This window comes from Hemiscyllium ocellatum, chromosome 4 (genome assembly GCF_020745735.1).
Source record: "Hemiscyllium ocellatum isolate sHemOce1 chromosome 4, sHemOce1.pat.X.cur, whole genome shotgun sequence".
NCBI classification, from domain to species: domain Eukaryota; kingdom Metazoa; phylum Chordata; class Chondrichthyes; order Orectolobiformes; family Hemiscylliidae; genus Hemiscyllium; species Hemiscyllium ocellatum.
In genome coordinates, this window is record NC_083404.1 from 18,706,543 (window position 1) to 18,724,662 (window position 18,120).

The 18,120-nt window shown below is 43.7% G+C and overlaps 1 protein-coding gene across 1 annotated transcript in view; it reads right to left on the reverse strand.

The window, feature by feature from the left end:
• LOC132815316 (lethal(3)malignant brain tumor-like protein 4) overlaps nucleotides 1-18,120 on the reverse strand; it is a 251,003-nt gene that overhangs the window by 14,000 nt on the left and 218,883 nt on the right. The window contains exon 18 of the mRNA XM_060824166.1: nucleotides 15,732-15,901. Within this exon, the coding sequence (XP_060680149.1) occupies nucleotides 15,732-15,901 (170 nt within the window). The remainder of the gene's footprint in view (nucleotides 1-15,731; nucleotides 15,902-18,120) is intronic.

Genomic DNA, 18,120 nt, shown 5'->3' on the forward strand with positions numbered 1-18,120 from the left:
GGAGAAGGGGTGTTGGAAATGCAATAGGTGGAAGGAGGTTAAGATGACGGTGATAAGGTGAGGGTGATAGGCCAGAGTGGGATGGGGGCAGAGAGGACAGGAAGATGATTGCAGGTTAGGAAGGCGGTGCTGAGTTAGAGGGTTGGGACTGAGACAAGGTGGGGGGAGGGGAAATTAGGAAACTGGAGAAATCTGAGTTCATCCCTTGTGGTTGGAGGGTTCCTAGGCGGAAGATGAGGTACTCTTCCTCCAGCCGTTGTGTTGCTATAGTCTGGCGATGGAGGAGTCCAAGGACCTGCATGTCCTTGGTGGAGTGGGAGGGGGAGTTGAAGTGTTGAGCCATGGGGTGGTTGGGTTGGTTGGTCCGGGTGTCCCAGAGGTGTTCCCTGAAACATTCCGCAAGAAGGCGCCCTGTCTCACCAATATAGAGGAGGCCACATCCGGTGCAGCGGATGCAGTAAATGATGTGTGTGGAGGTGCAGGTGAATTTGTGGCGGATATGGAAGGATCCCTTGGGGCCTTGGAGGGAAGTGAGGGGGGAGGTATGGGCGCAAGTTTAGCATTTTTTGCGGTTGCAGGGGAAGGTGCCGGGAGTGGATGTTGGGTTGGTGGGGGGTGTGGACCTGACGAGGGAGTCACAGAGGGAGTGGTCTTTTCGGAACGCTGATAGGGGAGGGGAGGGAAATATATCTCTGGTGGTGGGGTCTGTTTGGAGGTGGCAGAAATGACGACAGATGATACGATGTATATGGAGGTTGGTGGGGTGGTAGGTGAGGACCAGTGGGGTTCTGTCCTGGTGGCGATTGAAGGGGCGGGGCTCAAGGGCGGAGGAGCGGGAAGTGGAGGAGATGCGGTGGAGAGCATTTTCGACTACGTCTGGGGGAATTCTGCGGTCCTTGAAGAAGGAGGCCATCTGGGTTATTCGGTATTGGAATTGGTCCTCCTAGGATCAGATGCGGCAGAGACGAAGGAATTGGGAATATGGGATGGCGTTTTTACAGGGGGCAGGGTGGGAGGAGGTGTAGTCTCGGTAGCTGTGGGAGTCGGTCGGTTTTTGGTAAATGTCCGTGTTGATTCGGTCGCCCGAGATAGAAATGGAGAAGTCTAGGAAGGGGAGGGAGGAGTCTGAGACGGTCCAAATAAATTTGAGGTCAGGGTGGAAGGTGTTAGTTAAGTGGATGAACTGTTCAACTTCCTCGTGGGAGCACGAGGCAGCGCTGATACAGTCATCGATGGAGCGGAGGAAAAGTTGGGGGATGGTGCCATTGTAGCTGTGGAAGATGGACTGTTCCACATAACGAACAACCCAGATGGCCTCCTTCTTCAAAGACTGCAATTTCCCCCTAGACGTGGTCGACAATGCCCTTCACTGCATCTCCTCCACTTCCCGCTCCTCCGTCCTTAAGCCCTGCCCCTCCAATCGTCACCAGGACAGAACCCCACTGGTCCTCACCTACCACCCCACCAACCTCCATATACATCGTATCATCCTTCGTCATTTCTGCCACCTCCAAACGGACCCCACCACCAAGGATATATTTCCCTCCCCTCCCCTATCAGCATTCCGAAAAGACCACTCCCTCCGTGACTCCCTCGTCAGGTCCACACTCCCCACCAACCCAACCTCCACTCCTGGCACCTTCTCCTGTAATCGCAAGAAATGCAAAACTTGTGCCCACACCTCCCCCCTTACTTCCCTCCAAGGCCCAAAGGGATCCTTCCATATCCACCACAAACTCACCTGCACCTCCACACACATAATTTACTGCATCCGCTGCACCCGATGTGGCCTCCTCTATATTGGGGAGACAGGCTGCCTACTTGCGGAATGTTTCAGTGAACACCTCTGGGGCACCCGGACCAACCAACCCAACCACCCCATGCTCAACACTTTTTTTTTATAGATATTTTTATTGGGAATTTAACATTTTGACAAATTTACAAAAATAAGCAGAATTTTCAAGCACAAACATTAATATAAAAATAGATCTTAAATATATAATCATCAAAATTCAACTAATCCACAATCATCCAGAGTGTATAGTTGAGTCGCTTACATCCTTCAAATAAGAGAAAATGTTCTCTAATACACTCATAACAGTATGATAAAAAGGAAGTTATTTCCAAACAATAAGAACAAAAAAAAATTAAACATGTTTGAATGGAGATCTTCCCCCTTGTTCTCAGGGGGCCTTACTACCTTTCCAACGTTCCACCATATCCTCTCCCAAACAGTGTCCCACCCTCAACCCGGGCGCTCCTTAATAGGATTTAGATATAATACCGAGCTAGAGTTAACAGTGAGCGCCGCACCCCCACCCCTCCCCACCCATACCTGAGTATATCTGCTAGCATCAATGCCACGTACAAACACACATAACTATAAGATTACAACTCCAACAGATTACAGTTAAGTATAATAACATAGCAAAGAAGACAACCCCACTCCCAGAGGCAAAAGTAAGGTAGAATAAAGTATCCATTTCTCCCCACGGAGTGTGGGAGAGGCAAGCCAACATAAATTGTCTCTTACGATTTATTTAACCGAGTCTAAAAGTTTCTTGGCCTCTTCCGATGATCTAAAATTATACTCGGATCCTTCGTGGGTAAAGCATAACGTCGCTGGGTAGCGTAAGGTGTATTGAATATTTAAGTCCCTTAAACATTTCTTCACCTCATCAAACGCCTTCCTTCTTCGTGCCAAAGCCGGGGAGAAGTCCTGAAATAACATAATCTTGGATCCTTCATGAATCATAGCTTTAGGATCCTTTCCAAGCTTTCTGGAGGCATCCAGGAGTATCTGCCTCTCCCTATAACTCTGCAGCCGGAACAGGACCGGGCGTGGGCGCTGGTTTGGGCCAGATCCACGTACTGCGACCCGGTAGGCCCACTCCACCCTTACCCGATCAGTTTCAGCCCCCAGGTTTAAAAGCTGGGGCAGCCATCGCTCCAGAAATGCTGCTAACTGTCCTTTCCCTTCTTGTTCTTGAAGGCCCAGCAACTGAATATTCTTTCTCCGATTTCTGTTGTCAATATCATCCATGTAGATTTCAAAGGCCCTGATTCTCTGCTCCAGAGCTCGCACCTGTTCTGCAGCCTCGGAGGTTGTGGCCTTTAGTTCCGCCCCCTCCACTCGGCCCTGCAATTCTCCGATAGAGTGATTCTGTTTCTGCAGCTTTTCTTCGAATGCATTCCATCTCTGTCGGGATTCTGCGATGAAATTGACGAGTGTCGATTCCAATCTAGCAATCATCTCTACAAGGCCTGTTTTTACATCAGCTGCAGCCGGAGGAGAGGAGGGTGGGGGAGGGGTCTTTGTTTTCTGAGAGCTGCGGGGTCCCTTTGATTTACTCATTATCCACTCAGTATTAGACTGTTTAAATATAATATTCAGCAGCTAATTAAGATTAAAGAAATTTTTTGGGTGGTTTGGCAAGTGTGGTGGGGGCAGGAAACCCACTTTTCCCAGGTTTTGGGAAGGGCTCTGTAGACTCAGACTTGCTGAGTCGCCGCCATCTTGGATCTCCCATGCTCAACACTTTAACTCCCCCTCCCACTCCACCAAGGACATGCAGGTCCTTGGACTCCTCCATCGCCAGACCATAGCAACAGGACGGCTGGAGGAAGAGCGCCTCATCTTCCGCCTAGGAACCCTCCAACCACAAGGGATGAACTCAAATTTCTCCAGTTTCCTCATTTCCCCTCCTCTCACCTTGTCTCAGTCCCAACCCTCTAACTCAGCACCACCTTCGTAACCTGCAATCTTCTTCCTGACCTCTCCGCCCCCACCCCCACTCTGGCCTATCACCCTCACCTTAACCTCCTTCTACCTATCGCATTTCCAACGCCCCTCCCCCAAGTCCCTCCTCCCTACCAAATATTTACAGTAGCGCTACGTGTTTGAATATTTTACAGAATCTCTCTGCAGTATGTACTTTGATTTGCACAGAACATGTATTAGTTTCCTCAGACTTTATTGTTTCACTTGCTATTTTAAAGAAGACACTATCCCATGTGACACCTTATGCAATTTCAAACTAGACTGTCATTTGCACTTTGTCACTATATTTTAGTTTGCTGCAAAGTAGCCCTTCTAGGGATTTGATAAACTTGTTTTATCCAGCTTTCTGACGTTATGAAAAAGTAAGTTTTCTTTATTCATAATATTATGCATTTGTCACCCAGAGAGTAGAACATACACAGAACAGTTTTTTTTGAAAGAGTGGAGATAATTGGCCTATAACTCAGTGTGACCGAGTCTTAGGCTGTTATCTCTGGTATAACCACTAAGATATTAACGTAACTTGACAACGTTTGTACAAAGATTCCCAGTGTGACATTAATGAAATTGACAACAGTGCCTTCTACTGAAATTGCCATCAGCCAACGATATCATGTAGCAATTGATATATCCCTCATATCTCATCAAAATGTCAACCTAATATCTCAGACTTTTGTCTCATTTGTTAATATTGCAAATGTTTCAGAAAATAACAGGCATCATAGGCTGGATTTTTAAGTTATCAATGTGCTGGAAGCATTGGGTCAGGAGTTTTTGGGAAACCAGAATTAAGATCAGCACATCTATCAGTGTTTTTTCTTATAATCCAGCCAGCGCGTTAACACACAATTTCCAGGTTTGCTGAGCAATTCGTATCAATGACATAATGCAATTGCAACTCCACTATTTAGAGGGACACCCTTAAAACAAAATTAAGTAACATGGAAAAAGACACGAGCAGTGTTGCCTTGTAAGGTAGCAGGCCAAAGGTTGCATCCCTCTTTGGTGATCCCTACCTGGATGTGGTGCTGGTGACTGAGAAAATTCAGAAGGATTTGCTGTTATCTAATAGTGATAGGAAGAGCAGGCTGAGACAACAAGAAATTGGAGGTGGCACAACAGGTCAACAGCAGAAGCATCAGCATGACTCCTGAATAATGTGCATGACATAGTTTCTAAGCAGGACTGGGATGGTGTATTCCTTGCATTTTGTATGTGTGTATCATTCCAAATGCCTCACTCTGTTCTCAAGCCTAGTTCACAATGTTACTCCACACACCAAATTACTTTGCAAGTACATACTGAGTGTCTATGGACAGTCAACTTATTATGTCACAGATACTCACTTTCATCTTTATGCAACTTCATGACAATCTCCCACAAATCACTCCAATAAATGCTGGCAGTCCCATATTTCACCATCGCAGATTACTCTCACTTGGTAAGTCTCTTATCTCTTCCCTTGCAGAATAGGAAGCCACAGAATACTATGGTGAGCGAGAGAACTGCAGGTGAGCTTCAACCAGATACTGAGTGCAGAGGTAAGGGTATGAGAAACCATTGGAGTTACAGGATGCCTGCTCTCAGATGGGGTGGCTTGATGTTAGAATTACGTATCAGAGAGTCACGCAGCAGTCAACAATCATGAGTGACACCCACATCTCATGAATGATTTTTTAAAAAGTCACTGAACAGTGATCATGCAAGTTGATGATGATGATGGTTTCAAACTTTCTTGTCTTGAGTGTGGGTATTTATCTATCATCTTACCCACAGAATCTTCATGCACACACAACTGCTGCTGCTGCTATTGTTTCCTTACAGCAAGCCACTCCCTCTTAGGGTGAACCATCATGGGATCCACGTAATCCATGCACCAGCTTAGATACTCACATTTAAGAGGCGGCAGGGCCATAGACAATAGGAGCAGGAGCGGACCATTGGCCCACTTAACCTGTTCCGCCATTCAACATGATCATAGCTGAACCTTTATCGCAGTGCCACACTCCCACCCTCTCCCTTTAGATTCTAGATATCCATTTCTTTCATAAATATATTCAGTGACTTCAACTGTTCAGCCATCTGTGGTGGAGAATTTGCTACCTTCTCAATGAAGACATTTCTTCTCATCTCAGTAGTCTTGTTCAGGGCGGGGGAGTCATCATTGCTGCTCTGAGTCTACCCAACTTGGTCAGAGTTTTATACATTTTATCAATTTTCAGACCCAATATTTTCACTAGCACTGTTTATTTTACTAAAAATAATTTCCTAGTAGACCATAGTCTCCCGAGCATTTCTGCAAAGTGATTGTGTTTTCTTCTGTAGAGACAGGACAAAAGTCACTGTTTTATTGCTCTGCCATTGCCATGTTCTTCATTATAATTACTCCATTTCAGATGGTAAGGGGCCTGCATTTATCTTCAATTATCATTTTCTTTTTAGAAGCGTTTACAGTCCACGTTTATGTTTTTTGCAAGTTTACTCTCATACACATTTTCCTCCTCTTAATCAACATCTTGGTCCTCCTATGCTGAGTTTTAAACTGTTCTCAGTCTGCAGGCTGGCTACTTTCTTTATGACTAACACTTGTAGGTACTGTCAAGAGAATGCAGAGATGATTCAGTGTGATATGGACAAGTTAAGCGAGTGGGCAAATGCTGGCAGATGAAATATAACATGGATAAGTGTAGTTAGAAATCACACAACATCAGGTTATAGTCCAACAGGTTTATTTGGAAGCACTAGGTGGATGAAGGAGCGGTGCTCCGAAAGCTAGTGCTTCCAAATAAACCTGTTGATTTTTAATTTGTCCACCCCAGTCCAACAGAGACACCTCCAAGTCATGGATAAGTGTGACGTTATCCAATTTGACAACACAAACCAAAAGTCAGACTATTATCTGAATGACAATAGATTGGGAAAGGGGGTGGTGCAACAAAACCTGGGTGTCGTTGTACGTCAGTTGCTGGAAGTAAGCAGGTAGGTGCATCAGGTGGTGAAGGAGGAAAATGGTATGTTGGCCTTCAATGCAAGAGGATTTGAGTACAGGAACAAGGATGCCTTGCAGTGGCTGTACTGGGCCTTGGTGAGACAATATATAAAGTACTATATGCAGTTTTGGTCTCGCTATCTGAGGAAGCATGTTCTGATTACGGAGGAAGTGTAATGAGGGTTTACCAGAGTGATTCCTGGAATGGATGGACTGATGTATGAAGAGAGAGGTTGGATTGGTTAGGACTATATTCACTGGAGTTTAGAAGAATGAGGAGAATCTCATAAAAACCTATAAAATTCCAACAGAACTAGACAGGTTAAATGCAGGAATAATGTTCCTGATGCCTGGGGAGTCCAGGCCAAGGATCAGAGTCTAAGAGTACAGCGTCGGCCATTTAGTATCCAGAATGTGTTCAGCCTATGGGATTCTCTGCCACAGAAAGTCATTGAGGCGAAAATATTGGAAGTTTTCAAGAAGATATTGTTCTTAGGATTAAATGGACTAAAGGATATGGGAAGTGGAATATGGTGCTGAGTAGAATGATAAACTATAATCATATTGAATGGCACAGTAAGCCTGAAGGGCCAAATGGCCTACTTTTGTACCTATTTTCTATGTTTCTCTGACTCCTTACTGGATTTAATACTATCTTTAACTTTGTTGTAGCCACAGTCGGGCCATTTTTCGTGGAGTGCTCTTTCACCCAAATGAATCACAAACTGCTGAAATACACACATTCATTCTCTGCACACAGTCATTATGATCCACTATTATGCTTTTTCATGAAGTTAACATTTCTATCGCAGCTAACACATGCCACATACCTTCATAATTTCTCTTGTTTGGATTTAGGATCCTATGTTTGGATTAGACCTCATCACTTACTATCCTAATGATGAGTTCCATCATATTATGGCCATTTTTATGCTCAATGTCCTCTCACAAGATTTTTAAGGTATTTTCTACCTCATCACTACTGCTTGAAGGCTAAAGGCAATTCCCAGTCATGGTTTTCAACCCGGAATCGGCTGAGTGGGCCATGTTCAAACAGTCCGCGGGTACCTTGGAGGAGTATGCCACCACCGCCACAGACTTTATTAGCAAGTGTGTGGAGGATTGCATACTGAGGAAGTCAATCGGGGTGTTCCCCAACAGGAAAGCCTGGATGAATCAGGACATACAGAATGGCTAAAAACCACGCGTGAGGCCTTCAGATCAGGAGACCCACCCAAATATAAGGAATCCAAGTATGACCATCGCAGAGCCATTAAGACAGCCAAGGACCAATATCAGTCCAAACTAGAGACCCAGACAGACACCCAGTTACTATGGCAAGGACTGAATGACATCACATTCCTCCCAGATCATCTCAGCGTCTTCTATGCTCACTTTGAGCAGAATTTCAGCGAAGAGGTAACACCTATTCTGACAAGTCCTGACTAACCTATCCCAGCGGTCACTGCATCAGAGGTCAGATCAGTTTTCCTTTCTGTGAATCCAAGAAAGCGATGGGAGCAGATGGAGTACCAGGCCGTGCATTCAGAGTATGTGCAGATCAACTGGCAGAGGTCCTCTCGGACATCTTCAACCTCTCCCTGCAGCAGGCCACTGTCCCTGCCTGTTTCAAGAGGGCCAACATCATCCCTGTGCCTAAGAAGGTTCATGCAGCATGTCTCAATGACTAAGCCCAGTGGCCCTAACTTTGGTGGTCATGAAGTGCTTTGAAAGGTTGGTCATAGCATTATTCAACTCCAGCCTCCCCACTACTCTTGACCCACTCCAATTTGCCAATCAGATCAAAAAATTCAATTCAGATGCCATAGCACTTGCCCTTCAATCCTCCTTGGAACATCTTGACACCACGTACAGCTATGTAAGAATCCTACTCATTGACTACAGTTCAGCCTTCAACACTATTATCCCCTCGAGACTGATTACTAAACTTAGTGATCTTGGACTAAGCCCACTCTCTGCACCTGGATCCTCAGTTTCCTGACCTACAGGCCACAATCAGTGAAGACTGGGGACAATATTTCATCCTCACTAACACTCAACACTGGAGCCCCCCAGGGGTGCGTTTTCAGCTGCCTACTGTATTCACTGTACCCCCATGATTGTGTCGCCAAATATCAGACTAATCCGTTTATAAGTTCATTGATGACACCACTATATCGGTTAAATCTCAGATGGCGATGTAACAGACAACAGATGGAAAGTGGAAGACCTGGTAAAATGGTGCACTGAGAACAACCTAGCTCTCAATGCTGGCACAACCAAGGAACTCATTGTTGACTTCGGCAGGATGCTATTCAAGCCCCCTGCACATGAACAGCCGGGAGGTGGAACGAGTGTCAAGCCCCTGGGAGTAGTCATCCACAACAAGCTTTCTTGGACTCTTCATGTGGACACATTGGTTACAAAGGCACAACAACGTCTCTTAGAGTCATAGGGATGTGCAGCATGGAAACAGACCCTTCGTTCCAACCTATCCACGCTGACCAGATATCCCAATCCAATCTAGTCCCACCTGTCAGCACCCCGCCCATATCCCTCCAAACCCTTCCTATTCATATACCCATCCAAATGCTCTTCTTCCTCAGGCAGCTGAGAAAATTTGGCATGATGGCAAATACCCTTGCCAACGTCTATAGGTGCGCTATCGAGAGCACTCTGTTTAGATGTGTCACTACCTGGTATGGCAACTGTACCATTCAAGATCAGAGACGGTTACAGAGAGTGGTGAACTTGGCCCAGATAATCACAAAGGCCAACCTCCCATCTATGGAATCCATCTACCAGGCCTGCTGTCAAGGAAAGGCTGTCAGCATTCTTAAAGAACTATCCCACCCTGGTAATGCTTTACCACAACTTCTACATTTGCATCAGCCGGTTTCAAAACAGCTTCTACCTTACAGTTGTTAGAATACTGAATGGACTCACAAACTCTTAGTATTCGCCTGTGTCTGTGTTTTTGATTTGCTGCTGTTTACCTATTAGAATTATCCAAACATGATGGGCAGGCACTATTTCGTTCAGATAACTGATTATTCGGTTAATTGATTAAATGCTTTCCTCTGGGGCTTGGAGTTTTTAAAGTCTGCTCCCCGTTCAGGAGCCTGCAGCAGTTTACAGCATGCGAGCCCCTGCCCCCAATACCGCGCCCCTGCCCTGCCCCCATTCAACATCACCCCCACCCCCAACCCCGTCCAACAGTCCCCACATCCCACTCCCATCCCATTACGACCCCCTGCCGCCCCTGTCCAACTCTACCCCACTCCTACGCCCATCTAACTCCGCCCCTTGTGCCCCAACCTCATCCAACACTGCCCCATACCCTGTCCCCCAATCCCATCTAACACTGCCACCTGCTCCCCAAACCTGTCCACCCTCACGCCCCCGCCCCCTCTCCTGGGCAGCCAGACTGTACACCAACAACAAGACTGCTGCTGCAGCTGCCTTTGTGGGGTAAGTCTCTAAATATCACACACACACAGCCGCACATACAACTTTTTACTGCAACGTTTTGAGATGTTCCATGTTTGCCTTGTACAGGACAATATTGGAGAGATTATCTGGGGAAGGTGGGGGTTAGGGTGCACCCCTGCTTGGAACTCCAGGGAGTGAGAGAGGGCGGGAGGTCAGTCATTTGGAGACGGTGCTTATTTAATCACTGTAAACAAAAGACATGATTCACTGTTGGAATCACTTCTTTGATGTGATGTTTCTATCGGGACCTCGAGATCTCCTTCGGATAATCCGGATTTTCGGATAATTGGTATTCGGATAATCAAGGTTCCTCTGTATTTAGTTATCTATGCTGCTATGTGATCTGTCTGTATTGCTCGCAAGACAAAGCTTTTCACTGTGCCTCAGTACATGTGACAATAAGTTCAGTTCAATTCAATGATGCTTCTTATCTCCATTCAGAATAATTCCACATCTGGATTTCCTGTACTAATGTCATTTTTCACTGTAGGATTGATCGCCTCTTTCACTAACAAAACTACCGCACTGTCTTTACTATATTCCCTCTCCTTCCCTTGGATACAGTTTCTAGAGCTGATTGTCCCACAAACATGCTTCTGTAATTGCAACGATATCGTACTTATACATAAGTATTTCTACCATTAATCTATCTATCCTACTGAAAACGTAGTATGTATTTGGATAGAATACCCTTAGACTTGTCTTACTGATAGTTTTATTATACTTAACCCCAAGACTCCTCCATGGCAATCCTCAACACCAGTACCTCGCAACACTGTGTACTCAGCCCCCTCTACTCCTTTTATGCTGAAGACTGTGTGGCAAATTTCCACCCAACTCTATTTACAAGTTTGCTGACTCCAACATCGTTGAGACAGAGTACAGCAAAGAGATCGAGAACTTAGCAACATGATGTAAAGACAGCAATCTCTCCATCAATGTCAGCAAAATGAAGGAGCTGGTCATTGACTTCAGAAAGTGAAGTGTAGAGCACACCCCTGAAAGTGTCAACAGAGTTGAGGTGGAGATGATCGAGAGCTTCAAGTTCTTGGGAGTGATGATCACCAACAATCTGTCCCGGCTTACTCATGTGGTCATGCTGGTCAATAAAGCACAACAGTACCTCTACATCCGCAGGCTAACAAAATTCAACTTGTCAATAAAGACTCTTGCCAATTTTTATAGGTGCACCATAGAAAGAATCTTATCTGGGTGCATCACAGCATAGTATGGCAACTGGTCTTCTAAAGACAACAAGAAACTGTAGACAGTCGTGAACACAGCCCAGATCATCCTGCAAACCAGCCTTCCATCCATTGACCTGGTCTATACTTCCCATTGCCTCAGGAAAGCAACCAACATAATCAAAGACGCCTCCCACTCCAGCTAGTTTGAATACACGTATGAATTGATTCAAGAATAGCTTCTCCCTGTTGTTATCACACTTTTGAACAGACCTCTCAAATATTAAGGTTGATCTTTCTCTCTTCGCACCTTCTCTGTGGCTGTAACACTGTATTCTGCATTCTGTTCTGTTACCTGATGCACTATGTATCATACGATCTGTCTGTAAAGCACACAAAACAACACTTTTCACTGTACCTCAGTATACGTTACAACGATAAATCAAATTAAATATACCAGTAAGGTAGATAGCTGGGTTTTGAACTGATGGCTCACAAATCACCAGTGAGGAAGACCAGATAACAGAGAAAATGGCAATGGAAAGTCTGCATCAGAAGGCACAGGAGGCTGAAAGGTCACAACAGGATACAGATCCTGTACCTCTGGCAGGAGATGGAGGATGCAGTTCGTTGACGAACAGAGCTTACTGCAGCAATGAATGTGCAATAGATTGGCAAGCATTGCAGCCATAATGTGCATGGATTCAGAAACTGGAAGAGTTAAACTAAAGCATGAGTGACACAATCTTAACGGCATTGTGTGTTGACACCTTCATTCATCAAAGAGTTGCCACCTGTATGGAACATTGAACATGACAATCATACTAGTGGCCATTGAAAAATGGTTTGTATCCTATAAACTCCACTTTAAATAGAACTGATGATACCTAGGAAGAAAGTGTGGCTGGGTTGTGAAAGGGTTGACAATGAAAGGGGATATGGAATTGGCACTCTGATTAAAGTGCTTCCACTTCTGTCTTATGCCCAACACTCACCTCTCAGTCAGTACCCTTTATTTTGCCTTGTGCTTTGATTGTCAAGTCAACTCCTGCACAGATATTTTTAAGTTACAAAAATGGCACTTTGCATATCATCAGTCCTGCTGCTTGCTCCTCCTCCCTTCGTCTATTTTATGGTGCACTCAAACGGATTGCTGTCTAACTTATTCCATGAAACAACATAACCCACTGCAATCTTTTCCATCCTGAAACAACTTACAGGCAATTGAAATTCAGCTTGGCATTACATGATGACTTTCATCTGATTCAACTTTTTTTTTTCAATGTGGAATTACCCTAACGTGAGGTCCATCACTTTGGTGTTTTAGGAGAGAAACAGTAGATGATAAACTTCATCACATGCCAATATGAGGACTGCCAGATCAGCTGTGATCCTAATGAATGGCACAGTAGGCTTGAGGGGCCGAATGGTCAACTCCTGTTCTTATTTCTTCTGGTGTTATATAACAGTCAAAGTCCAGCTTCATTGTCACTGAATGAGATGCCAAGCTGAATGACCAATACAGTGCTAATTAGCAAAGCTCGGTGATCTGGCACACAACCTTATCTCCCCAGTCTTGGGCATTAGAACATTCTTGTGAGTCTTAGCAATTAAACTTGAGAAGTGTTAGTGTTACCAACCTAAAACTTGCCAGATAAATATAACTGGGACAAAGATGATTAAAAGACAAAATATCGGTCATATATATAAGCTCTGACATTTTCCAGCACTACGAACAATCTGGAAGAAATGTACATCTAGTTATTACCCAATCGACATTCAGAAATGGGAAGGGCTAATACCAGTTCAAAAATTGAAATTGTAGCCTCCATCAGATAATGTTGCTGTTATTCATAGTCGATACTTCAAGATGGATATGAATCTTAGCAGCTAGAGCTCCTGCTAGAAACATATAAGTAGGCTCAAGTGACAACATGTTGGCCTTATATTGCTTTGCTTTACAACCTTAATTACCACTCCTGTTCTTAGCCATGAACAAGGTCAGGAAGTGACAAAAATAATATACATTGGATCCTCAGTTGCATTTTTCTTATAGCAACATATAATTCTTTTTTCAGCTTAAATGATTTAAAAGTGCCTGCAGCTGCTGCTGTGAACTTAGAACTCCTGTCCACTAACAGGAACTAGTTAGCTTGATGTCTGTCATAGATATGTACAGCATGGAAACAGACCTTCGGTCTAACTCATCCTTGCTGACCAGATATCCGAAACTAATCTAGTCCCATTTGCCAGCACCCGGCCCATATCCTTTTAAGCCTTTCCTATTCATATACCCATCCTGATGCCTTTTAAATATTGTAATTGTACCAGCCTCCACCACTTCCTCTGGCAACTCATTCCATACATACACCATCCTCTGCATGAAAAAGTTGCCCCTTAGGTCCCTTTTAAATTCTTCCCCTCTCACCCTGAACCTCTGCCCTCTAGTTCTGGAGTCCCCTACCCCAGGGAAATGACCTTGTCTACTTACAATCTCCATGCCCTTCAAAGGGAAGGTGTTGCAATTGATTATTAAAGAGGCTACATCTATGTACTTCGGAAAACCCAAGGGAATCGGAAAGAGTCAGCCTGGGATTTTTTAAAAGGAAAACCATGTTTGACCAATTGACTGTATTTCTTTGAAGGAGTAATAAATAATAGCTAAAAGACAGACTGTAGATGTACTGTCCTTGGACTTCCAGAAGGGATTTGAGAAAGCACCACATCAAAGGTTATTGCAAAAAATAAAAACCTATGGCAACAGAGTAACATGTATAGAAGATTGTCTGGATAGCAGAAAACAGACTGTATTAGATTAGATTCAATTCCCTACAGTATGGAAACAGGCCCTTCGATCTAACAAGTCCACACCAACCCTCCAAAGAGTAACCCACCCAGACCCCTTCTCCTACATTTACCTTTGACTAATGTACCTAACACTATGGGCAATTTATCATTGTCAATTCACCTAACCTGCACATCTTTGGAATGTGGGAGGAAACCAGAGCACCCGGAGGAAAACCACACAAACACAGGGAGAATGTGCAAACTCCACACAGACAGGCGCACAAGGTAGAAATTGAACCCGGGTCCCTGGTGCTGTGAGGTAGCAGTGCTAACCGCTGAGCCACCGTGCTGCCCAAAAGAATGAAGAAATGAGTCTTTGTATGATTGGCAAGATCTGATTGTTGGAATCCTGTAAGGGTCTGTGATCTCAGCTTTTTACGTTGCGTTATGAGGAAGGATCATTCAAATTAGGTTTTATTCTCTCGAACTTAGAAGGTTAAGGGGTGATCAAACTCTTCAGGACATTAGCAGGAAAGTATGGGTAGAGAAAGATAAACTATTTCGATTGGCTTCCATGAGACATTGTTGAAGAATTAGGTCCATGCTATTCAGGAGAGATGTTAGAAAATATTTCTGCATGCAAAATGTAGTGGAGGTTTGGAACTCTCACTCTCTCAAACAGCAATTGTTGCTAATTCAATTGTTATGTTTAAATCTGAGATAGACAATTTTTCACTAAGCAAGGGTTTCAAAGGGATAATGGCCTAAATCAGGCAAATGGAGTTAGGCCACAGATCAGCATGACCTCATTGAGGCTTGAGGGACTGATTGGCCTACTCCTGTTCCTATGTCCCTAACATTTTCAGTCCAAAACACTCTAATAATTGGTGAAAAGACATCTCAAATACTATGTGCACTTTTGGCCTCCTTGTTTAATGATGGATGTGAATATAATGGAGGCATTTCAGAGGAGGTTTACTTGAGTGATACCTGGAAGAAGTCTGTTGCTTCAGGATGATAGGTTAAGCAAGCTGGGTTTTTCTATAATGAAGTTTGAAAAATGAGGAGTGACTTGATTGAAGTGTATAAGATTCTGAATAGTCTTCACAAGATGGATGTAGAAAGGATGTTACCCTTTGGGGTCAGTTCAGAACCAGGGGCATGGTTTAAAAGTTAAGGGCTGCCCTTTCAGGACTAAGAGGAGGAGAAATCTTTTCTCTCAGAGGACTGTGCAATTTTAGTACTCACTGTCTTAGAGGTGGGGCCATTAAATATTTTTAAAGAAGAGGTAGATTGATTTTTCCTCAATTATTAGAGTATATGGGAAGTTAAAATCTGAAACACAAATAGATAAGCCATAATATTATTGAATGGTTGAACAGGTTCAAGAGACCAAATGGTCCACTCCTGCTCCTCTTTCACATGCTTGCATATTTTTGATGAGAGTGAGGAAATAATGCATGATTTTTCCACCACCTTCATTTGCAAAGCTCCGTACCTCATCAATGCTCCATTTGGACACCTTGCTGGCTTGGAAATTCACCACTCCAGGCAGTAGTTTGCAATGCTGCTCCCAGCAAAGTGGGAGGTCACGAACTGGGTGAGCAGACATGGCTGACATGAAGACAGACTGGTGGAGAGCTTGTTGCATGCTGTCAACTGAAAGATCTAGAAAAGAAAAGCAAGAAGGAGTTACTTACTTTTCCAGAAGCACTTCTTTCCCATTTGACTTTGAACATGACTTTTTTGCTGCGACATTATTTTGAGAAAAAAATTAGTTTAGTTCTAGGCTTGTTTTTGTAATCATGTTGGAGCTTGCCACATCATTGGCAAGAATTCGTTTCAAATCTTTGACCTCTCATTAACTGAAGAGAAATAATTTAGAGAATGGGTCATTGGATGTAATAATGAAGCAGTGAATTTTTATGATCAACTGCCTGGAAGGAAAGAAAACTCATTAGATGCTGATCAGCTGAGTAATATTGTTTCCACATGCCTGAGTGAAAACGACAAAGAATCATCGAACCCATGCAATGTGGAAGCAGACCATTCCACCACACCAACTCTCCAAAGAGCATCCTACCCAGATCCACACTTCCCTCCCCTACCCACTGCTGTAACCCTGCATATCCAGTGGCTAATCCACCTAACCGACATTTCCCTGGGGACCATGAGCAATTCAGCATGGTCAATCCACCCAATCTGCACATTGTTGGATTGTGGGAGGAAAGCAGAGCACCTGGAGGAAACCTACGCAGACATGGGAAGAAATGCAAATTCTATACAGTCACTCAAGGGTGGAATTGAACCCAAGTCCCCACTGCACTGTGAGGCAGCAGTGCTAACAATTGAGCTGCTCCTGAAAACAATTTAAAAATGTAATATATTTGTGGAAATCAGTCACATGGGCATCTGGGCTTAATTGATAGAATATATTGTGTTGATTTTCAAAATAAACCTTAGCAAAACAGAGTTAACAATTCAGAAATGCTCCTTGACCTGCTGAATAGTTCCAGAGTTTTATTTCTAGCATCAGCATTATTTTGCCTTCTATACACAGAGCAGATGTTCTGTTGTGTTACTTGGGTAAGCTAGGAGCTGTTTTAGGCTAATTAATGAATGGTGTATCAACAGGCTTCTAATTTACATCGAAAATAACAAGCTAATGTCTTTGCATAATATTTTGGAAGGCACAGTTCCAAACCTGCACAATCGTGTTCATATTTTCTTGCAAATAATGTATTAATGACCTTAATTATTTTTATATGTTTGGTTCCTATTTCATCTTGTCAGGCAACATCCAAGAAGCAGAAGAATCAATGTTTCGGGCATAAGCCCTTCATCAGGAGAAGTGTCACTAAGTTCCTGATAAAGGGCTTTTGTTCAAAATGTTGATTCTCCTGCTCCTTAGATGCTGTCTGACCTGCTGTGCTTTTCCAGCACCACAGTCTTGACTCTGAGCTCCAACATCTGCAGTCCTCACTTTCACGTAATATTTCATCTTGCCTTATCCTTTCTTTAAAAGCACTGGAGTTACAGCCAGAAATAACTAAGCCACTCCAGGCTTATCATAGGTATGTTTTTCCCAGTCTCTTCCTCACTCCATTATTTCATTTTGTCTCCTACTTCTTCTCACACTCTCTTCTTCAGCCTGTAACCAGTTATCCTCCAACCCTGTTTGACCTGAACATTGTTCCCGATCTTTGCTCCCCACATGCAACATCACAATAAATTGACACTTCTTCACTTTCTAAAACATGTGATTGTTCATTAACCTTCCTTTCTTCATCCTGCAACAGCTCATTCTTCTACCAGCCTACTCTACAACATCCCTTGCCTCACAGTTGCACCAAACTGATTGAAACGATGCACTCATAAACAATAACAAAGCACATTGGCATGAAGTGGCAAAATACAATAAGTAAGCAGCAACAAAATGTAACAAATAATGAAATTCAATATCAGTGGATGAAATATGGGCCGCTGCAAACAAGTACCAATGTAAAGGGAATGAAAAAGAATTGAAACTTAATAGAAATATTGAAAATTATTTTTGGCTGCCATCTCATTTCTCCCTAAAATGACAAGCATGGTTCTTAAAGTAAAATGCGACATAATGAGGACATAAAACATCCCAAATTTGTAATAAAATTGCTAAACCTAGCCAGATGTCACTAATTGCATTTTGTACTCATAAATTTTAAAAATTCATTCACAGGATGTGGGCAACACTGAGCCAGCATTTATTACCCTCCCCTTATTACCGAGAGGGCATTTAAGAGAAAACCACAGAGCTGTAGGTCTGAAATTACATGTCAGCCAGACCACCTAAGGACATTAGTGAACCAGATGGGTTTCTCCAACAATCAAACAACAGTTTCATGATC